Raw genomic sequence first — 21,863 nt, 5'->3', positions numbered from 1 at the left:
TGGAAATTTGCTTTGTGGCGTGTTCACCAATGTAGTCCTATTAAAGAACAATTCTTATTATTTGTTAGAAAGATATCCGCTAACTAAACTTGGTTGTTTTGTCAACAGGCGTGTAGGAACCCCATCTGTCTCGATCTGTCTCCGAACATGCTGCATGGACGCCTGACTGGGAATAAAGTGGTCAACTGGGAAATCAAGGTGAGAGGATCGTGCGTCTCTTGCCGTCGTGTAATTGTCCTGCGCTCAGGGGAATGTTACAACTTGAATTGCACGCATTTCTGTTTGAAAACGTGTCGCTGTTGTGAATCTGCGGCAGGATATGATCAACTGTGTGGGCGGCCTGCCGGTGCTCTTCCCCATACTGGAGCAGTTGACTCTGATCACCCCGGATCAACAGGCCAGTGATCCTGCAGCCGGGTCAGATTTCATCACCCCTGATGTGACCACGCCAGCCGACGGAGATTGGGTCATTCTGCCGTCCAACCGGGCTTCAGGTACGCTTGTTTTGGTCGTCCTCTTCACCTTAAATGTAAACGTGAAACTGCCGCATGTGTGGAAACAAATGTTTGTTTTTGCTTTCAGAGGCGCGCCTTGAGAAGAATCTGGTGGCCACCTTCCTGTTGGTGCTGAAGCATTTCCTGCAGAGGCACCCTATCAACCAGGAGAATCTGCTCCACTCGCATGGCGTCGGCACACTGGGAGCTCTGCTGCAGAAGGTTTCCGTTTCATCTTAGTTTTGCACGTGATCATTATTATTGGGGCGTTAGGGTGGAACTTTTGCCGATGTGCACAGAACAAGACTCTGGCCGCTCCTCAAATTCAGTTCAAAAGATATCTCTTTTACGTCCTCACTCGCACACAAATCAACATGTTTGAATTGAGTTGAAGACTCCTGATGATGCTAATCCTGCGAGAGTCGCGCAAAACCAAGCTAAGCTTTTTTTTTGGGTCATTCGGATTTGTGGTTTCCATCTCGCCGCAGTTATAGAAAATGCAGGCAAGACTGTGATCTAGAAGGATGCTTTAAAAAGCATTTTCTTCTTGTCATTGTCTACTGACAGGGTGCATTTCACCCTGTTTATTTATAATGAATGAAAGGATTATGAGATTCATACTTGCTACAGTAGCTAAATCTGCGAATCTACAAGGAGGTTGTTTTTTTGCTCGTTCTCTGCTGCCCTAAACTTAAAAACACTGCAGTGGCAGGATATGTGGCTGGTGACAGCACAGTACTGGTCTCCACATACAGAAAGGACATAAGAGAATTGTGAATGTTGCTCGACCTGAAATGACTTCACCTCAGACAGCTTTTGTCCCCGTGTTTGTCTTCTTCTTTGTGTCTGTCTGTTTCCCTTGATTGCTCATTCTTTTTTTTTTTTTACCTCAGCTCTCTTTCATCCTCCTTCCCTCTTCTATCTTTTGTCTGGTGCGTGCGCCTAAGTAATTATTTGTTTATCGCGAGGAAATACATCTGAATTAGCATTTACCCCGTGGGAAAATAAAATACTCCACTGAGACTCGGATAAAAGAAAATGACTTTACGGTAAAAGCCGCTCCAGGCAAAGTAACCACACCCTGTAAATGGTTGAAAAATAAAACCGCTAATGTGAATCTACCCATTTCAACGTGTTCCTCATCTGGTTTGTTGAGGCGGGTTATGTGTTCGAGGCATTGCTTTAAACTTGATTTCCAACCGGCCTCATCATTGTTTATGGGGCTATATATAGTAAGTACCTGTCGATGCGTGTGTCTTAAAAGTGCCCCGTTCACATCACATGCTTTTCTCCCGCTTCTTGTGTATTATCATTTTGTAAGCGCACCATTAAGTGTGCATGTAATCGAACCAATAGTTCAATGCATTGTTTTTGTCTGCGTTAAGCTGCCGACAGGTCACGTGGACGTCAGCATGCTGGTTTCTATGCAGCTGCTGATAGAACAGGTGACCTATGAGAAGAACCAGGCTCTGCTGCAGCAGCTTCACACACATCTGCTGTTCAACTTCAACATCTGGAACAAAGGAGACTTCGCTCTACGCATAGGTTAGATCTGTGTGTTTGTGTGTGTCTGCTCGCGCTGCATTTCCCAAAAAGTTGAACTATTTCTTTAACGGGTCAGTACTTCCTGCTGTTTTTGAGGAAGCTGAATAACAATGCATGTATATTAATGATTTGTCAGGCAGCGTGAACCCAATTGGAAGAAATTGACTTGCTATATTTGAGGAAGAATGGTGGAAGGATATGTCCCCAGACTGTCTCCATATTAAGGTGTTCTCTTTTGTTTCCTTCAAATGAAGGTCATATCCAGTACATGTCCACCGTCATCAAAGACAACAGGAAGCAGTTCAGAAAGAAATATGGAGTTCAGTTCCTCTTGGACACCGTGCGCCTTTATTACGGGTGAGATGCTGCTTCCCAAAGTTCATCCCTGTCCGACTAGCTCGGCGTCTTTCTCACTAAACGTCGTCGTCGTGTGCTCCTTCATTCAGGAGGAGCAGCAACAGAGAGAGCGACCTGAGCGAGGACGACGTCCGCACCGTCCGGGCGTCTCTCTCTGGCCTCATCAAGTACTACATCAGCAAGGGCATGTCGCAGGAGGAGATGCACAGCATTCTGGGATACATCGCTGCCATCGGAGACGAGGAGCAGGTGAGGGGGGGGGGGGGGTTGGACATTATTTTTCTGCTGCCCCAAGAGACTTACTGCAGGAGTGCCTGTATAGGAAGCTGTCGGCATAATTTTCCCGCCTGGCAGCTGTTTTTTTTTAACCTTTCCCTCTCTGTCAGCAATATCCATCAGTGGCTGTCGGCTGAAACAAACCACTCAATTTCTCAACTGTCTATTTTGTGGAATCAATTTCCTCCACTTGTCACACCTCTCTGCTTTTTTAAAATTTATTTTCAGTCTCATCTTGTCTGTCACTTTGCATATCCTCTTACACCGCAGCACTAGTGGAAGCTTACATCACCCTCTATGAACATATGGTCAATATAATCTCATGATCCTCCTTCACTGCTGGGCATCTGATAATACTTATCTATTCATCAAACCGCACTGAGTCTTCAAAGGCCATGTATTATGTTAAATCCATGAAAGTACAACATGTGATTAAACATTACATACATGATCCAGGTATAAATCATGTAACACAAGCACTGTTTGCATCTCTTTGAAGTGGGCTTTTATGAGGTACTAATCCATAATCCATAAAGAGTATTACCTACAGTACAGCACAGGCAAAGCAATGTACAAATCAATATCTGTTTAATTATACGCTATATTTAGAATATTTTCACCGCTTAATTTTGCCGCCATACAGCCTTTTCTGATGAGTTAGACTCATTTGACAAAAACAGCAATTTTACCTGGTAGAACACAGGAGTTTCTGGTTAATTGCTGCTTTAAATTGCTGTTTTTTTGTGTTATTGTGTGACTTTGGTATTTTGAAGGGATAGTTTAGATTCACACAATAACACAAACAAAGTAATCGATCGAGGCAGTTCTATGACTTCCGTCTCGAAACGATGTTAAAATCTGTCAAAACTACGCCGCAGTGTTAGATGGAGTCGTTGCTGTGTGTTTGCAGTTGTGTGGGCTGCTGGAGTTGTTGCTCAGCCTCCTTCAGACCAGTCCGGCCCGGGACCAGCTCTTCCTGCTCCTCTTCGAGCCCGGTGCCGCCGACTCCTGCTACGCTCTCGTGCTCAACAACAAGCACTCGGATCGACTTCGGGAGCTCGTCTTCAAGGTAGGTCCATCAACAAATATGGAATTTTACAAATGTACTTGCTTCACTTAACATTAGTGAGTCAGTTTGGGGCCCGTGCTTGTCCTTCACCTGAATGTAAAAGTGACTTTTGGGCCAAACACAAACTCAACATTGTCGATTCTTCTTCTGCGCAGTTATTTGAGCGCATGTTGCGCTGCGACCCCGCGTCTACGAGAAGAATAAGCAGCGCCTGCGGCTGAGGGAGGCGGGTTACGCCGGGCTGTCGCTGCTCTTCTCCGAACTTCACATCACTCCGACACTGATCCGCTGTCTCCTCAACCAGGTCCTCCACACAGGTCAACTTTTCTTCTAGTGTTACTTTAAATTTATTTAGTGCAAATAAAGAATGAAAGGATTATGAGATTTATACTTGCTACAGGAGCTAAATCTACTGCTAATAGACCCTTGAATTTTTTGTTCTCTGCTGCCCTTTAAGACCAGTTCCATTACATGTCGTTCCTTGAATTAATGTAATTATTTTCCTGAGTCCAAACAGAGAGTTAAGCCAATACTCATTTGTTTTTGTCCTCTACTCTAGTCATACTTACACTGCAGTTGAAGGCTAAGCGGCTATTTTAGAGAGGCTGACAAATGGATCAATGGAGCTCAGGTTTTACGTCGGAGGCATTAGACACAATTGCTCCCCTGTCTGTCATTAGTAAAAAAAAAAAAAAAAAAAAAAAAAAAAAAGCACAGACAATAAGCGCATGGAAGCACCAATCAATACCACATACAGTTGCACAAATGTGAACTTGTGTGTCTAAAATCTACAGATCATATGGTGAACTACAAGGACCTGATGGCTCTGGTCCAGCTCACTCACCGGACCGGACCCAGCGAACGCCTCCTCGTCTGCAAGAGGGTGAGTAAAACACCTGCGCTGAAACCTGCAGACATCCACACTATTCATTATGAATATTGCAAAACAGCAGACGCAGGAAATAACCGAAGGTCCCAGCAATTGATTAATTGCTTCCTACATTACTTTCTATTTCCTTCACTTCCTCCATTATTTCCTTACATCCCCCCCTCTCACTCTCACACACACACACACACACACACACACTCACTCACACACACACACACACACACACACACACACACACACAAGCTTTTCCCAGTATCAGTATGTGAACCAACAGTCATCCATCATCGTTGAGTTTAGTGCCGTTATCATTAACTTCAACATTTCCCCCTCTTTGTCTTCAGGTGTACCAGCTGCTACAATCCCAACAAGACGCCGCCGTCCAGATCTCGAAGCAGCAGTGTTGGCAGGACACTCTCATGCGGCTCTATCTGCGGAGCGACGGGTCCCAGCCCCAGCGGGGCACCGACACCATCAGCGCCTGCAGCCTGGACCTGACCCGTCCCGGTTGCGGAGGCGGCGCCAACCTCCTGGAGCTGCCGCTGGAGAAGAGGGTGCGGGCGGGCAGCGCCGGCCGCCCAGAGGACGACCGGCTCAGCGTGGGCGACACCCGCTCCGTGGACAGCCTGGAGAACGCCGACGTCATCTCGCTGCTGGACACGCCGTCCTCCTCGGCCTCCGCCGAGCCGCCGCCGCACGTCAGGCCCTGGGTGGTGGGAAAGTCGGGGGGATTGATGCTGGACCTGTCCCACCTGCAGGCCTACGAGGGCGGGGACAGCGGCAGCCAAACACCTGGCAGCATGCCCAGCACACCATCGCCGCTGGAGAACTCAAAGCCTTTCCCGGGGAGCGCCAGGGATCGAGATGCGACCTCCTCCCTGACTGAGGACAGCTTTCTCTTCAGCGACAACATCTCACTGGGGGAGTCCTTCAACAATGCTGAGGTGAGACGGTGCCTCTGTGATGCATTGTTGTTGACACCAGGTTTATTGTTTTTTTAAGTGGCAATATTCTTTTTTTATTGTTATATTCCTCAAATCCCATGAGAAAAACATAGCATATCTCTAATCTTATCCTTTTAAAAGTGATGTATTCACTTTCCTCCCCAGACATTTCTTTTAAAGCAACTATTCAATTTAGAGCAATATTAGATCTGTTTAAAAAAACAAACAATTGGAATCGCACAATAATCCCTAAAATGATTTCCCATAAAGCCCCTAGAAGTAAGCAAGTAAGATATTTTTGTTTCATATGATTGTCTGTACTCAAAGGTTGCCTCAATGCTACTACACAGCAAGAGCTTCTTACCGGCGCTGACTTTCATCCAGCGCGCTCCTCTCAGGGTGTCGCTGGTGGTGCAGAGAAGAGGCAGAGAGACGACCCGTCCCCTCCCACAGCAGGAAGCTGTCGGTTATAGAATTAAATGTGTCATTTTAAAGCCGCAGGGGAATGTGACAAAGCGGCAGAATAAATTCAGCCATCACAAATGTAGTGTCGTCTACATTCCAGACTGAGCACTTTTTATCCGGAGACAGATTAGAGAGGGATCATGCTGAAGCTCAGGCCGTCACAAGGCTGTGAGAGGTATTAAAATGCATTAAGTAGGGAAATAAGGAATGCTGTTAGTGACATCAACTGTCAGCATCTTAATAAAGTCCTTTTTTTCTTTTTCTTCAAAAAATGACTTTTCTCTTTTTCCCTTCCTTTTGTGGTGTGATGTCGCCCCCCAGCGGGCGGAGGAGGAGCTGTGCACCATGCTGCTGGAGATCGTGCTGTGCGTGATGTGGCGCGGGGTGGAAGGCTCGGACGACTCGGCGTGGCTGGAGCGCGGCCAGGTCTTCTCGGCCCTCACCAAACTGGCGACCGCCAACGAGCTGCTGCTGCCCGTTGACCAAATCAAACTGAGGTCAGCCCGTAGCGGGAGCTGAAAACATGTTTCCAGAGACTGGTTTGCTGACGGTGTCTAACGGGTGTCGTTCCCCCCCCCCCCCCCCCCCCCCCCCTCTGTGCCCTCTCTTTCTCCCCGCAGTCTCATGGAGCGCATGTTGGAGTGGGCGGTGGGCGACAACCGCGAGGCGTCGGCCGCCACGTTGCCGCAGCACACGGAGAACGCGGTGCGGTTGCTTCACATGGTGCAGGACTTCCTGCAGGCGGAGGGCCTGGTCAACCCGGCGCTGTGGACGGAGAAGGTGCTGGAGGAGACGGTGACGCTGATGGACAGCCTCATGGTGTGGTACTCGGCCGGCGCTCAGTGGTTCCAGCTCTCCCAAGTTGGACTGCGGCTGCTGCTGGGCTTCATGGCTCAGGAGGACCCCGAAGTGAGCGATTCTCCCCACCGCCCCTCCTTTCCGTGTGTATTCTTTATTCATGTACATTAATAACTGGCCTCTGTCCCAGGTGTGTGCCATGGCCACAGCCAAGCTCAACGGCATCCTGCAGACCAAGCAGGTGTCCAGCCAGGACGAGGCCTGCTACCTGCTGGGTAAGGTGGAGGGCATCCTGCGGCGCTCCATCCAGGAGGAAAGGGAGGAGACGTACTCCTTCCTGGTCCCCCTGCTGCGAACGCTGCTTTCCAAAGTCCACCGCCTCCTCTTCATAGAGCTGCACCTCCCCCAGCTCCCCGACACCAACGGCAGCCCGTCCTTCTTCGAGGACTTCCAGCTGTACTGCAACTCCCCCGAGTGGCGCGTCTACCTCGACAAATATGTACGAGATGGAGATTTAGAGTTAATCGTTGTTTTGGATTACATTGGATACGGATTTATTGGGAAACGTAATGGGAACGTTGTCCTTTTCACTTTCATTTGTCTCCAGATCATCCCGTACATGAAGCAGTATGAAATCGAAACATTCAGCCAGGGCCACGAGACCATGGCTCTCTACTGGAAGGAGTGCTACGAGGCTTTCATGGTCAGCCTGCATAAGAGAGAGAGGGAGAGGGGTGAGAGCAAGATCCGCTTCCAGGTGAGTTGGATCAGTAATAAATAATAACTGAAGCCTTTTTTCCCCTCTATTTCTGTCCGAGCTCGGACCCCGTCTGATCTAATCTTTTGGTGCAAAGCTCGTCTTTACTAAATTCTCCCTCTTTAGGAGCAATTTGTGGAGCCTTTCTCCCGCCGAGGCCGCCAGGAGACCCTCCGCTACAACAGCATGTTGAAGCAGCAGCACAGCCAGAACACCGCCACCCTCAGGCAGTGGAAGGCAGCACGCCGGGGTCTGGTGTGTGAGAGAGGGCCCTGGGCTGACAGGTACCGACGTCAACCTCTCTCCGCTGCAGTACTCTACTGTAGTAAAAACCAAGTGTATTAATATAATATATAGAGATGTAAATACAGGCAGCCTTTATTTATGAGTGTGTTTTGTTAACCGTCTCTTACAGGCAGCAGGATGAGATGCACTGGAGGGTGTCCAGCGCTGAGAACTTCTCCCGCATGAGGCTGAAGCTGGTTCGTAATTACAACTTTGACCCACACCGAGAGGCCAGCGCTCTGAGAGACAACCTGGGTAATGCGACAACGCCTCTCTGTGGGCTTTTTGCTGTGTGTGTGTGTGTGTGTGTGTGTGTGTGTGTGTGTGTGTGTGTGTGTGTGTGTGTGTGTGTCGTCTCTTGAATGAATGCTCGAATATTTGGACTAATTTTCAGTCGTATTCAGTCAGAGGACGTGTTGACAAGTGGACAAGTGTGTGTACAGTATGTCATGAGCACACTCATCCAGCCCACCCTCGATAAACCGATTAGAAAGGACTGACCTTAAAAGTCCTCCTTAAGCCCTTTCATCTGCTTTATAAGGAGGATGATCCAGTAGTCATGTATAAGGTTGAGGCTTTTATTTTATTTGGACTTTTATTTTGTGAATGTGCAAGTTTAAGACTGTACATCTTCTGTTTATGGAATAGAAAAACCAAACAGAGCTGAAATAAAAACATGTTATGTTCCTGTCAGGTACGTTTTTGTATTTTGTCAGCCCTTGACAGGCGTGTTAGGAAGCTAATTTCCTGCACTGCTATGTTATTAACCACGACACCGTCTCTGGATGCCTCCTCTCAGCGTTTAATCCTCTCCCCTCTCTTTTGCTTTTCTCAGGTGTCCATCAGCAGCGTGTAAACGCAGAGTCTCTGCTGCTGGAGGCCGCCAAGCAGGTCAAAGTCAGCGACCTGGAGGACGACGTCCTGGAGCTGCCGGAGGACGACCCGGCCGCCGCCAACAACCAGTCAGTCTTCAAACACGACAACCACAGAACAACCGCGCTCCTGTTGTAGAAACCAGATCGAGAGTAACATCCTACAATTCTTTGTCCCTCAGAGTTGAAGCAGAGGAGGCGGGCCAGAAGGAGAAGCTGGTGCTGTGGGAGGACTGCGAGCTGGTGACGGTGGTGGACGTGGTGCCCGGCCGCCTGGAGCTCACCACCCAACACATCTACTTCTACGACAGCAGCCAGGAGAAAGAGGAAGGTGAGGAGAGAGCGAGGGGGGGGGGGAGAGAAAAGATGGGGGAAAAACATTACGTACACTAACTGTCAACCTGTTTCCTGAAGGAGTGGGCCACGACTTCAAATGGCCCCTGTCTCAGATCCGAGAGGTCCACCTGCGGCGTTACAACCTGCGGCGCTCAGCCCTGGAGATCTTCCTCATCGACCAGACGACTTACTTCCTCAACTTCAAGAAGGAGGTAATGAATTTAACTAGGCGTTGGTCAAATTTTAAACTCCTGTTGAATGAGGTTTGAATTTCTTTTGATCGCAGAAGAATATTTGATCCCCTCTTGCCTTTTGAAATAGTTTAAGGTTGTGTTTGTCATTGACAGGTGAGGAACAAGGTCTACAGCCGCATGCTGCTGCTGCTGCGATCCCTCAGCCTTTATGGAACCCGTTCACCGCAGGAGCTCCTCAAAGCCTCCGGACTTACACAGGTCAGGAAACAATGTCATCTTGTTTTGAGGTTTATCATTTTCAAAGAGGATTTGATGATACGATTTTGTAATATTTTGCGTTACACTGAGGAGAACTCTGCTTTTGCACAGAAATGGGTGAACCGGGAGATTTCCAACTTTGACTACTTGATGCAACTCAACACGATTGCAGGCAGAACGTACAACAACCTGGCTCAGTATCCGGTGGTACGTTCCTCGCTGAATACGTGGCTGTACAAGTGTGGCGACTAGGGGAATGTTTGAGCTAACTTGTTGTGTGTTTATGTGTCTGTTTGTGTGTTTTTACCAGTTTCCCTGGATTTTAGCCGACTACACCTCTGAGGAGCTGGACCTGTCTGATCCCCGGGTATTCAGGGACCTGTCGAAGCCAGTGGCGGTTCTTAACGAACGCAATGCCAAGGCTGTTAGAGAGAAGTACGTTAAATTATTCTCATAATGAAATTATCAGAGGAAGGCACGTTGCTGCCGATTTGTCTTGCGCAAGTCAACTTTTTGAATTTGCCCCCGTCAGGTATGAAAGTTTCGAGGACCCGACGGGCACCATCGACAGGTTCCATTATGGCACCCACTACTCAAACGCTGCCGGAGTGATGCACTACTTGATCAGAGTGGAGCCCTTCACCTCCCTGCACATCCAACTGCAGAGCGGACGGTAAGGAGACCAGTCAGGCACACCGCTCCTCCTCTGCTTCCCACGCACACGTTAAGTGTTTATTATAGGCGCTCATCCGTTCCGTCCTGCCTCGGCTCAGGTTTGACTGTGCCGACCGCCAGTTCCACTCCATCCCCGCGACATGGCAGACCCTCATGGACAACCCCAACGACGTCAAGGAGCTCATTCCGGAGTTCTTCTACTTCCCAGAATTCCTTGAGAACCAAAACGGTACGGTTGGAGTATATTGAGGATTCTTTTTCAAATGCTTTGAAATATTATACACAAAACTATCGACCACGTCTTCTACCAATGTTATGATGGCAGCTCGTATTTTCTTAAGGCATAACTATGTTTTGTTGTTTGTTTTGTGATTCCTTCCGTCTTTCACCGTTTGTTCTCTCTTTATACCTCGCTTCCCTCTTTCTGTTCCCTCGTCCCTCATTCAGGCTTTGATCTGGGTCGGCTGCAGATCTCCAAGGAAAGGGTAGGCGATGTCGTTCTACCCAAATGGGCCAAGTCCCCCGAAGACTTCATCTACAAACACCGCAAAGCCCTGGTGAGATGCAGCTTTACTTCTACTGCTGTTGTCTGACTTTGCTTCTTGGGGATCCTCCTCAGTAGTGTAGTAAGGGAGCTTGAAACTCTGGCTCTATGTCTGCGTATCATTTACGACCACAGTGCGCATGTGCTTTTTCGTGACAGGAGTCGGAGTACGTATCGGCGCACCTTCACGAGTGGATCGATCTGATCTTTGGTTACAAGCAGAGGGGCCCCGCGGCGGTGGAGGCCCTCAACGTCTTCTACTATTGCACATACGAGGGTAAAGCATCCAGAACAGTGGCGACTGACAATGTTGTTGTCGTACACATTGTTTCAGGCATTCAGTCACACTCCTCTCTTTTTCAAACAAAACAAAAAATACATTTAAATAATTGGTGATTGTATTATTAAACACATATTTATTTTGTGGTATTTTTGGAAGCTGTATTTCAATAAATAAATAAATAAAAAAGCATTTAAGTACTTGTTAATTCCTAAAAGGGAAATGCAAGATGGTGTTTTATTCTCATTTTGCACGACGACGACGCGACGACGACAACGACGACGTCCGAACCACCGCCTTTGTGAATTGTCAGCGTAGTGTTTTGATTGGTTTGGTGTTGCAGGGGCGGTGGACCTGGACGCCATCACGGATGAAAAGGAGCGCAAGGCCCTGGAGGGCATGATCAGCAACTTTGGTCAGACGCCCTGCCAGCTGCTCAAGGTGCAGACACAAACACGCCAAACGCAACATGAAACCCGTCGAGCTAATGAAGTGCTGCATCTGTGCCGATGAATCGGATTTAGACTCTTGTGTGTGTGTGTGTGTGTGTGTGTGTGTGTGTGTGTGTGTGTGTGAGCGTAGGAGCCCCATCCAGTGCGACTGCCTCAGGAGGAAGTGGAGAAGAGGAAGGCTCAGCTTGACTCGTGTCCTTTCAGCATGTTCGAACACCTCAGCGACCTCAAGTCCTTCTTTGTGGAGGTTTGATCTTTCTACTGCTCTGTGTTTTTTTTTTTTTTTTTTATAAAGCTAGTAAAGGAATCAGGAATAATTTAAGCAAAATTATAACCATCACTTTTCATGAAAACATGCCCCTATAATAAGTCAGATTTCAAATCCCCCCCCCCCCCCCGTCATGCTGCAGGGCATCAGTGACAACGTGCCGCTGGTTAAGGCCGTGGTGCCAAAGAATCAGTCCCATTCCTTCATCACCCAGGGGAGCCCTGACACCATGGTGAGCCCGGGTGCTAATACTAACATCCATTATAATATATATATATATATATATATTATTTTTTTACTCCTTTTAAATTGTAGAAGTTGTAAACAACCGGAATGAATGAATGGTTTTTGCTCCGTCTCCAGGTGACGGTGAGTCAGAACTGCCTGGTTGGGACCCACGGGTGGCTGCCTTACAACAAGAACATCTCCAACTACTTCACCTTCATTAAGGACCCCACCGTGACCAACGCCAAGTGAGAACACTCATTCAAACCCAGTATTTACAGCGGAGCAGCTCCGCGGTAACAGTGCAGCATCCTCTCTAAGCTCTCCCTCCTTCCGTCCTCTCTGTCTTCCTCTACCCAGGACCCAGCGTTTCCTCTCCGGACCCTTCGCCCCCGGCATGGAGGTAACGGCGGGGCTGTTTGTGGCCTCCCACGACGGCAAGCTGCTCTTCAGCGGCGGCCACTGGGACAACAGCCTCCGGGTCACCTCCCTCGTTAAGGGCAAGACCGTGGGACAGCACATCCGACACATGGGTAAACGCACCCTGCACCCTTACGCACACCTCAGCGAAGACGAGTCTTGGCTTGTGTCACATCCAGAACAAGCAGGCCAAGCACGATGATGACACTTCTAGCCCTTCCTTGTAGACTGGAAATGAGGCTGCAAATTCCTGTTGTATGTGTAGTATGTCCTGTAACAATCAGTGGTTTCGCTCGCCTCTCCTCCAGACATCGTGACCTGCTTGTCAACGGACCACTGCGGCATCCACCTGATCTCCGGCTCCAGAGACACAACCTGCATGGTGTGGCAGGTTCTGCAGCAGGTCAGCACAGCCGTGACAGATACTGATCTGCTAAAATAGTTTTAAAGTCATAGATTCAACTTCAAAAAACATGTTACTCAGTAATCGGGGACCCTCGAATAAGTCCATCCGCCTGTGTAAATGTCCTCAATGTAAAGGGCCAGTGTTCATTTTGGGGTCTTACTTTCGGGGATTATTCAAGTTTTTAAGTCGATTAATGTAGCTAGAAGATTAAAAAAGAGCTCAGTGGTGCTAGGTGAGCTAGCAGTATCGCTGCACGCCTCCTCAGTCGGCAGGTGTAGCTCGCTACAAAGTAAATAGTTCCACAGGAAGGTGTGTGGATTATCTTGAGTTTTTTCCCCTCTCTCAGTCCGTTTTGTTTGTTTGTGCAGGGTGGAGCTCCTGTGGGTCTCCATCCCAAACCGGTTCAGGTGTTGTATGGACACACGGACGAGGTGGTCAGTGTCAGCATCAGCACAGAGCTGGACATGGCTGTGTCTGGATCGCGGGTAAGACCACACACACACACACACACACACACACACACAGAAAGACGGTGCCATGCTGGAGAATCGAATCACGTGTGGGTCAATCACATGCTGAGTCACTGTTATGAGCTGGAAAATGGGTTTACTTTAGCCTGACCTGGATATGAGTAATTCTGTGTCTTTAAAGTAGAGAGATTTGTAAGGCTTTAAACGTTGTAATGTTTGGTGCTATGTGGCTTAATTTGAAAAAATGCGACTTTGCTGAAAAATAAAATGAATATTGAGACTTTTCAGCAGACTTTTACAAGTGACTGAACCTTTTTTGAATTAAAAGTACACTTTACATTCAAGTGTGACGTTGTTTGATTAAAACGTTAGAGACCGAATCAGTAAAGTGGGAAGATATTTATCTATTTAATAGTTTGATCTACAATTTCACAATTTGTTATCAGGTTTTATCATTGCGTGTGTGTTATTCATTGTGTGCTTCCACTCTCGGTGCCCCAGGACGGGACGGTGATCATCCACACGGTGCGGCGGGGTCAGTACATGCGTTGCCTGCGACCGCCGTGCGACAGCTCCCTGCCGCTCTCCATCCTCCACCTGGCCGTGTCCTGGGAGGGTCACCTGCTGGTCCACACCTGCCTCGAAGGCAAAGCAACGCTCAAGGTGCACGCAGATATACGCAGACTCCCAAGAAAACTCCCAAGAAACATTACAAATCCTTTTTTTTCTGGAGGTTTCCAGTTCAAATTCTGCTACAAACACGGGTTTTTAAGGATTGAGATTAAGTCGGAAAATGTTCCTCACAGCGGGTGTTTCGTTTTCTCTCCCCAGGATAAAAACGCCCTCCACCTTTACTCTGTCAATGGGAAGCGCCTCTGCAGCGAGCCTCTGAAGGAGCAGCTGACTGATATGTGTGTTTCGGGGGAGTACGTCGTCATCGGCAGCGAGCAGGGATACCTGTCCATCCGGGACCTCTACAGGTAAACTCCTCTGAAACTGCATTTTTCTAGCTGCTAGTCTGCGTTGCATGTGGGCGTCACAGCTGTGTTTTGTCTCTCCCGTGCAGTCTGTCCCTGTGCGCGGAGCCCATGGCCATGAGGGTGCCGGTGCGCTGCGTCTCGGTCGCCAAAGAGCAGAGCCACGTCCTGGTGGGCCTGGAGGACGGCAAGCTGATCATCGTGGGCGTGGGCAAGCCGGCGGAGGTAAAGAGCTCGCTGAGGAACTACATCGCTCAGAGCCTGGAGGGATCGCCGCTCTTGGCCTCCCCCCTGCTGGCCCCGCTCCGGGCCCGCTCGCCAACCCGCCTGCTACGCCAGCGCGATCAGCTCGTGTTCAGCCCCTCTCCAAGCTCCCATAAACCCCATCGGCTCTAGTCCCCCCCCCCCCGACAAACACACACGGAGATAAACTTGTTGCACACATCACCTGTGTTGCAATGCTTGGCCTCAATGTCCTCAATGACCTTTTAATCCACAGTCACCCCTCCTTCTCAGGGATGGTTGTCGCCCCCACAATTCTTAATCCCTAACTACACCCCCCCCCCCCCCCCCCCCCCCCCCCCACACACACACACACACACACACACACACATACTTACATCTGAGCCACACAGATTTAACTCGTTCTTTGAGCGGACACAGAGGTCACTAGAGCCACAACCGTGACCCGAAAACAACTTTTTGCGCTTACCTCATCCGTACAATATTTGACTTATTTGGCCATCGACCTGGGATAAACTCCAACCCCTGCTGTTTACCTGAAGTGTCATTATGTGACGTGTATGCGTGTACTCCACCACTATAACAAATATGCTGTGAAACAAACTTAAGACTAATTTACGCTTTCTGCAAACTCAAGCCATATTAACAGTGTAGCCACAATCTAATAATGCAAAACGAATAATCCTGCGCCGAGATGGACTTTAACGTTTTGATAATGTAAATAGTGTGGTAGTGTAGATGCAGGCAGTGAATAGTGATGTGTGAACCATCGCACCTTTCTGCTTTTCATCTTTTCTCACCAAAGTGAATCAACCTTTTTTTTTATTTATTTGCCTCACAAGTCAATCAAGCTGCAATGAACTAATCAATCACTCATGAATCACATCCCTCCTTTCTTTCCTTCCGGTTTCCTTTGACTTCACGCTTTTCCTCCCCCACTCTCCCCCGCTCTCCTCCATCCCACTTCCTCCTCTTCTTCCTCCGCTCTTCTCAGATGCGCTCGGGCCAGATCACACGGAAGCTGTGGGGCTCCAGCAAGAGACTGACCCAGATCTCCTCGGGGGAGACGGTCTACAACACCCAGCACGACCACAACTGACCCGGTCCCCTCCGAGCCCCGAACCCTCCCTCCTACGTGCATCCCACATTCCTGTCACCCAGTTCGCCTCCATACCCGTCAATCACCAAACGGTTTGCTTCATTCTGTCTGAGGAACTCCCTTCCGTTCCTCCAGCACCTTTCCACTGTTTAACGGCCGGCTGTTTTGAGGTGCTAGAGCATCGCAAAACCCGCACGTCCATGCGTCTGTTGTGTCTGTTTTTGTGCTTTGGATTGAGCGTACGGCGCCGGCGCCTTGGCTCAAATCCAGCTTCAGCACCACCACACCACTACCAAACACCACGGCTCCTAATCCCCAGCTGGCCATCGTCATTTTTTTTACATGATACTAAAGTTTCTCCACAGAGGCACTGTGTATTCTCCGACAGATGCCACAGGATCAGTGAGCTAACTGCTCTCCTGTATGTATGCGTGTGTGTGTGTGTGCGTGCGTGCGCAGTGTATTGCCATGCTCTCTGTCGAAATATAGTTTCAAGTGGCCTTTTTGTCCCCCCTCCCCTTAGTTTGCCTCCGATGCAGACAGGCGGGCCTGTGCTCGGTAGGCGGAGACTGCTCCCGGTTGCCTCAAAGCTGCCACACAGCAGCCTTAATGCAGTAAGACGGCTCCGTCGCTCACAAGACCAAACTCTCTGCCTTTTCTTATGCATTATTATTCTTGGACAGATTTATGCATGTGCCCAGCAACTTGGCGTCTTTGTTCGTATGCATAACAGTTTTGGTCCATTTTGAGATTAGGCTCACTGATGGTTGTTGTTTTTGTTTTTAAACGCTTCGATATATCCGACTTGTTTTGTTCTAGAAACATCCGTAGCGTCTTGTCGTTTCAGATATAGTTTTTTGTAAAAGAAAATATTCTCACTACGGACGAAACACTACATTGTCATGTGAAGATGTGTCACTGCAGTACAGAGAGATGCGGCTTTAAAGTCACACAACACTTGATCGAATGTTTTAATTTACTTGAATCCGTGTTTATTTATAAGTAAAAGTAGCGGTTTTAGAATTCCACTTTGTCTCTTGAATGCAGGCACCGGTGTCGCATATTTAAAACTGTTCAGATTGTTCAGACACCTGCAAAAGAAGGAGGAAGACGAAATCCTCAAGGGCTTAACGAGATGTCAGCGTTAACGGCAATACAGCTCCTTCGCCGGGGGGCTGTCGACGCTTCCTTCCTGTCTTTCTGTCCCGTCTTGGTTTGCTCTGCCAGCCCTTTATCTCCAGTCTTCCCGTAGCTTAACTGGGACGGTAAAAGCACCACACCTCCCCTCCTTCTCCTTTTAGCTCGCATCAATTGCCTCAAACTACCATCCTCTGTTATTTTCGACATGTCATTCTCCTTCCCGCGCGTTGTGAAGTGAGTTTTTCTTTTACGGGGCATCAACAAGGCTCACGTGCCTTGTTGAGGTGGAGTGGAAGACGCGTCGTGAATGTGATTTCTTTACTCAAAGAGCACAGAATGAAGCTCCTGTGGATGAGACTGTGTGATTTATATTTTTGCACCATACCTGTGCGTGTCGTGTGTGTGTGTGTGTGTGTGAGACATGCCAATGATGCGTGTTTATTTCTTTTAGCCAAATTCTGTTGATGCGGTTTCTCTGATTCTGTGGACCACGGCAGACCTTGATTGTTTGGGCTCATGGGTCATGGATTCGGCATTGGATTCAAGGTTTCTCTAGTGGGTTTTTTTTGTATTTCGTTTTTATTTAAATGTCACAGCGAGATGGAGCGCAAAGACCAGTCTGTGTCCTTCTTCTGAGGTTTCTGTGAAAGACGTCTTTTCTTCGTTGGCTCATCCACATTTTGTCATTCAGACAATAGACCACTGTTTGGGTTGTTCCACGACTGCAACAAACGGAGTGCCTTTTATCCCAGCGTGGCATTAACACAGGTTCCTCTCCTCGCCGAAGCTCATCGTCCCCCGACCTTCCGGTAGATCTAATGAAAGCAGCATTCCAGACGTGAAACCTCCACAGTTTCAACGGAAGCCAAGAGTATAGGACTTCAAAGCGAAATCAAACAAAATTACAGTTTTGTGTCTTAGTAACATTCTCTGTGACCGTCACCAAATGGATGTGTGTATATCTGTGATTATTTATGAATACGGTATATAATGTACAGCATGATTTTTATTTCCGCGTATTTGAAATGTACTTTTGCACTTTCCAGGTACTAAATTGTAACAAATTGTTTTAAACTCGGCTCCTAATCTGTATAAACTGCTTTGTATACACAAGTGGAAAATGATCATTAAAGTCTTGTCTAAATTTAAACAGGTTGTATGAGTTGTGTTTCATCTGTCTGAGGTCTTTACCGTAAACGCTTAAGAGAAGAACGAAGAGTCACTGCCACGGTAAAAATGTCTTTTCTTTTTGTGCACAGATCTCACACACACACAGATGTAATATGCCATGTTTTATTTGAGATAATACAGATGTATACAGAGGACAGTAGCCCAAACTAGTGTCAACAACCGCGTCTGTATGATTGTGAAGGATGAACAAGAGGAACCGAATCAAGAGAGTCCCCCCCTCTCACGCTCTGTTTCTTTGTGGTTTTCACGCAGCGATCTGGTACGAACAGACGGACGCTCTCTTCAGTTCGCAGTCGGCGGCCGTCCACCAGCTCTCATCTGCAGAAAGGGTAGGGTCAGGATCGCACCAAGTCAAGTTGGTACCCTCACCCTAACTTAACACACGGTTCTAGGGTCTAAAACCCAACTCTGGTTACTGGTATTTATTCATTGTGCTGATGGGACAGAACAATAAGTAAGCAGTTCAAAGGGGCAAAGATTCCTTCATACAAGTCGATATTGTATCTTATCAAACTTTCCGTGACGTAAACGCGACGGTTATCTGAACTTTGAACTTTTAAACCACCCGTCAGTGTTTGTTACATAGTCACGCTTAAACGGTCCGCCTGCCTAACACAACAGTTTTGTATACAATTCAGTCATTGGCCCGTGTTCTTACCCCATCTTGAACATCTCCACACAGACGGGTTTATCAGTGTGAATGTTGGGGTGGCCCGGCATCCAGTCGCTGTAGTGCCACTCTGACCCGTCTACCCACGATGCCCGCTCGTTCTGAGGTGCGCAAGAACATGCACGCATAATAAACTGACAGTTAACACAGTGTTCAGATCCGATACTAAAGTGAAATCCTCTTTAAAAATCTTACTTCAGTAAAAGTATGCAATGAAGAAAAGTGCCTCTACAACAATACGTTGAAATTGTTAAAACTGTTCACGAGTAGGATTTTGCGAGTGTTTTTTTTTGCTTTCTGGCCTTGTTTAGTGACGGTACAGAAACAGATGGGAACATTTGAAAAATGAAAGTTCAACAGTCAATGTTTAACCAAGGTAAGAATAACACTATCGGTCCCGTAGATAACATATCTGATGACACTCTCCTTGGCCTCGATTCCGTGCCACAGTACAGGACGTCGCAGTCATAAAGATGGTGATGTGAGATTGTTTTCCACAACATTACTCTAAATGGGGCTGTTTAATGAAAGGAACTTGCCTTGACCGTGCCTCCCAGCCAGGTCAACACGGGGTTGCTCTTGCCACCCTCGGTCACCAGGTAGACCAGGCGGGAATGCAGATCGGCAGTGGTTACAGACGCGAGCTCAGCATTCGGGGCGAGAGATCTGCACAAGGCCTGAGATAAATGACACGGAAAAGTTTGAGATTTAATCTGTAGAGCCACAAACGCAAAACGGTATAGGTGACACGGGCTCACTCGGCATCATTGTGTATAACTGTAATGCGAGATGTCACGCGTCTAACCTGCGCATCTCGGAAGGCCAGCCGCGTAGGGTTGAACTCGTAGCAGTTTCCATCGACGACCTCCCCCTTACACGCCACTGTCTTTTTCTGGAGCTTGGAGGTGGAGGGTTCGGTGCCCTGTCTAAAGCCCTCTGGGATTTTTCGAATGGGTTCGGTTCCCTGTCTGAAACCCTCTGGGATTGTTCGAATGGGTTCGGTTCCCTGTCTGAAACCCTCTGGGATTGTTCGAATGGGTTCGGTTCCCTGTCTGAAACCCTCTGGGATAGACCAAATTGGTTCGGTTCCCTGTCTGAAACCTTCTGGAATTGTTCGAATGGGTTCGGTTCCCTGTCTGAAACCCTCTGGTATAGACCTAATTGGTTCGGCTCCCTGTCTGAAACCCTCTGGGATTGTTGGAATGGGTTCGGTTCCCTGTCTGAAACCCTCTGGGATAGACCTAATTGGTTCGGTTCCCTGTCTGAAACCATCTGGGATGAACCTCATGGGTTCGGTTCCCTGTCTGAAACCCTCTGGGATAGACATGACGGTTTCGGTTCCCTGTCTGAAACCATCTGGGATGAACCTCATGGGTTAGGTTCCCTGTCTGAAACCATCTGGGAGATGAGAGCAGAGGGTTCCTCGACTCGGACCCAACCACCACCGTTCTTCTGGGCTGGAACATCCACAGGAACTGTAAAACAGAAGACGAGGTTACAAAGGTTACAATATATTCTACAGGCGTATTAGTATTAGTATATTAGTAGTATTAGTATAGCTAGATTATATTGAGTACATAAAAGAAAGAAAACCCAAAAAATAAGAGTCTATAGCCGTAATAAAACTAGATGTCGAGATAATTCAGTCCGGACCAAAGTGATAAGGCGGCCAACATTGCAATCCATGACTCTTGCGCGGCCAAAGTTTGTGCTTTAACGGTCGTCTTTGCTGTATCTTGGTAGTTTCTTGTGGGTAGATGCTGAAGTAGTGGAGAATAAATCACAGTTGAGTTTCCATAAATTGTGACTATTTCACTTTATGGCTTCCTCACCCTCATCCGTCAGCCAGTGTCTTCTCTCCATCTCTCCAAATCCCTTTGAAGGATGGCTGAAAGCTAGAAGAGGAAATGTACATATGAAAAACCCCAAAAACGGGTTTAAGTAGTTAGTTCTTGATTGGGTTTGATTATATACTTACCCACTCTCCTGTTCATCTCGCTGATGTGTTCCTGCACAAGGCCAGTGTTGAGGTCGACGAGGAATCTCCTCGAGGGCTCGGTGCCTTGACGGAAGCGGTCGGGAACGGTTTATGGACGTCGGAGTGTTCGGTGCCCTGTCGAAAGCCATCCGGGAGCCGGTAGGTTGAAGACGTCTTCTGCAAATGTCTTCGGACCGCAAGGGGGGCAGCTTGGAGGCCTGCGAAGGGTGTTTTACACATCCTGCTCATTACCTGAAAGGCGTAGCATTATCCGAACGGTGGGGCGGACGCACGCATTATTGTTCACTTTTTGAAACATTGCCAGACGAGGCATCGGGCCTTGGCAATTGTAGTTTATTTAGTGTTAGAGATGCTCGCTTACAGGCAGAAACCTAGCGATAGTGGTGTTTGAATACAGACAAGCTTAGACCGCCTTGCTGATTAAGCAAATAACTTGGCCAGTTGACAGATAAAGAACTATTTTGGCTCCTTACAGCAATTTATTAACTTTTCTTTCACCGAGTAACAAATCAATAAAGCTGTTATTTCTGTAAAGTCCAGTGGCTCGGACTACATTGCTGTCAAAACCTCCAATTAGAAATGGACATTTTCATATTCTCCAAATAAATCAAAGGAAATACGTTACAGAAAAAAACCCTGAATTATCTTCACGACGCTTAATGTATCAAAAAAGCGATGAAATGAAATGAAAGATCTTACCTGACAGCGTCAGGAACAGCAGCACCGTACTTGAACATCCTGTAAAGGGCAGAATAAACGGAGCAACTTGAAACTATATATATATATATCTATATATAGATATATATATATATAATATCTATATATATATATCCCGTGCTCTATAGGGAATGTACACCTAGAGACCGCGAGTCTGTTCTTGTGTCGGTTACCTGGGTCAGCAGAGATGAAGACTTGGGAACAAAAGGCGTCCCATTAATATATCACCGTCTCTCGGTCATAAACCCCAGATAATAACGGCGAACGAGATTATCGATTGATCTGCATCTCCCACGGCTGACGATGGATGCACTTTGCCCTCGGGGCTCGCCTGCCGGCATGTACCCATACACTCTATGTACTGTACCACATCCTGTTTTGTAAATGCGTTGAAGGTGAACGACACTGGGTTTACTCTGAGTGTGGCTCAATCGGTAATTTGTGACTGTGGACACTGTGGGGGTCACAGTTAGGGTCTCAACTCTCGCAGACAAAGGGAGGCCGCATGGCCAAAAAATCAGCTCCTTGGATCCACAGTCCTCTTGCCCCCC

The 21,863-nt window shown here is 47.8% G+C and overlaps 3 protein-coding genes across 3 annotated transcripts in view; 2 read left to right on the top strand and 1 right to left on the bottom strand.

Annotated features, from left to right (window-relative positions):
* nbeal1 (neurobeachin-like 1) overlaps positions 1-17,885 on the top strand; it is a 35,076-nt gene extending 17,191 nt beyond the window's left edge. Inside the window, 38 exon segments of the mRNA XM_068719890.1 lie at positions 109-198; positions 317-494; positions 583-716; positions 1,880-2,039; positions 2,294-2,396; positions 2,486-2,645; positions 3,583-3,741; positions 3,897-3,923; positions 3,926-4,058; positions 4,536-4,624; positions 4,972-5,571; positions 6,358-6,533; positions 6,657-6,945; positions 7,025-7,333; positions 7,442-7,591; positions 7,718-7,875; positions 8,007-8,131; positions 8,712-8,838; positions 8,931-9,079; positions 9,163-9,296; positions 9,432-9,536; positions 9,648-9,743; positions 9,847-9,971; positions 10,069-10,209; positions 10,310-10,440; positions 10,659-10,768; positions 10,915-11,032; positions 11,379-11,476; positions 11,618-11,734; positions 11,898-11,987; positions 12,119-12,228; positions 12,341-12,513; positions 12,709-12,803; positions 13,175-13,291; positions 13,778-13,939; positions 14,108-14,256; positions 14,343-14,478; positions 15,491-17,885. Coding sequence (XP_068575991.1) covers positions 109-198; positions 317-494; positions 583-716; positions 1,880-2,039; positions 2,294-2,396; positions 2,486-2,645; positions 3,583-3,741; positions 3,897-3,923; positions 3,926-4,058; positions 4,536-4,624; positions 4,972-5,571; positions 6,358-6,533; positions 6,657-6,945; positions 7,025-7,333; positions 7,442-7,591; positions 7,718-7,875; positions 8,007-8,131; positions 8,712-8,838; positions 8,931-9,079; positions 9,163-9,296; positions 9,432-9,536; positions 9,648-9,743; positions 9,847-9,971; positions 10,069-10,209; positions 10,310-10,440; positions 10,659-10,768; positions 10,915-11,032; positions 11,379-11,476; positions 11,618-11,734; positions 11,898-11,987; positions 12,119-12,228; positions 12,341-12,513; positions 12,709-12,803; positions 13,175-13,291; positions 13,778-13,939; positions 14,108-14,256; positions 14,343-14,478; positions 15,491-15,595 — 5,628 coding nt within the window. The 3' untranslated portion in view covers positions 15,596-17,885.
* Positions 17,886-18,014: 129 nt separating this feature from the next.
* LOC137879166 (uncharacterized) lies at positions 18,015-21,509 on the bottom strand. Its single transcript, XM_068719789.1, has 8 exons — positions 21,486-21,509; positions 21,295-21,333; positions 20,575-20,792; positions 20,429-20,491; positions 19,402-20,071; positions 19,136-19,273; positions 18,587-18,697; positions 18,015-18,245 (listed from the first exon to the last, which is right to left on the bottom strand). The coding sequence occupies exons 5-8, from the start codon at positions 19,966-19,968 to the stop codon at positions 18,171-18,173; spliced, it is 891 nt and encodes a 296-aa protein (XP_068575890.1). The 5' UTR covers positions 19,969-20,071; positions 20,429-20,491; positions 20,575-20,792; positions 21,295-21,333; positions 21,486-21,509; the 3' UTR covers positions 18,015-18,170.
* Positions 21,510-21,615: 106 nt separating this feature from the next.
* LOC137879223 (adrenodoxin, mitochondrial-like) overlaps positions 21,616-21,863 on the top strand; it is a 1,984-nt gene continuing 1,736 nt past the window's right edge. Inside the window, exon 1 of the mRNA XM_068719901.1 lies at positions 21,616-21,670. Within this exon, the coding sequence (XP_068576002.1) occupies positions 21,616-21,670 (55 nt within the window). The remainder of the gene's footprint in view (positions 21,671-21,863) is intronic.

This window comes from Cebidichthys violaceus, unplaced genomic scaffold, assembly GCF_023349555.1.
Source record: "Cebidichthys violaceus isolate CVI_PGR_0920_01 unplaced genomic scaffold, fCebVio1.0.p SCAF_24, whole genome shotgun sequence".
Classification (NCBI taxonomy): Eukaryota; Metazoa; Chordata; class Actinopteri; order Perciformes; family Stichaeidae; genus Cebidichthys; species Cebidichthys violaceus.
Note: the sequence above shows the minus strand (reverse complement) of the source record. Positions and strands in the feature narration are given on the sequence as shown.

Excerpts from the sequence above, each read along its gene's own strand:
- LOC137879166 (XM_068719789.1), bottom strand. The coding sequence starts at position 19,968 with ATGAGGTTCATCCCAGATGGTTTCAGACAGGGAACCGAAACCGTCATG. Across the intron at positions 19,274-19,401 it reads TGGCCTTCCGAGATGCGCAG|GCCTTGTGCAGATCTCTCGC; the intron begins GTTAGACGCGTG and ends CATTTATCTCAG. Across the intron at positions 18,698-19,135 it reads GGCTGGGAGGCACGGTCAAG|AACGAGCGGGCATCGTGGGT; the intron begins GCAAGTTCCTTT and ends TGCGCACCTCAG.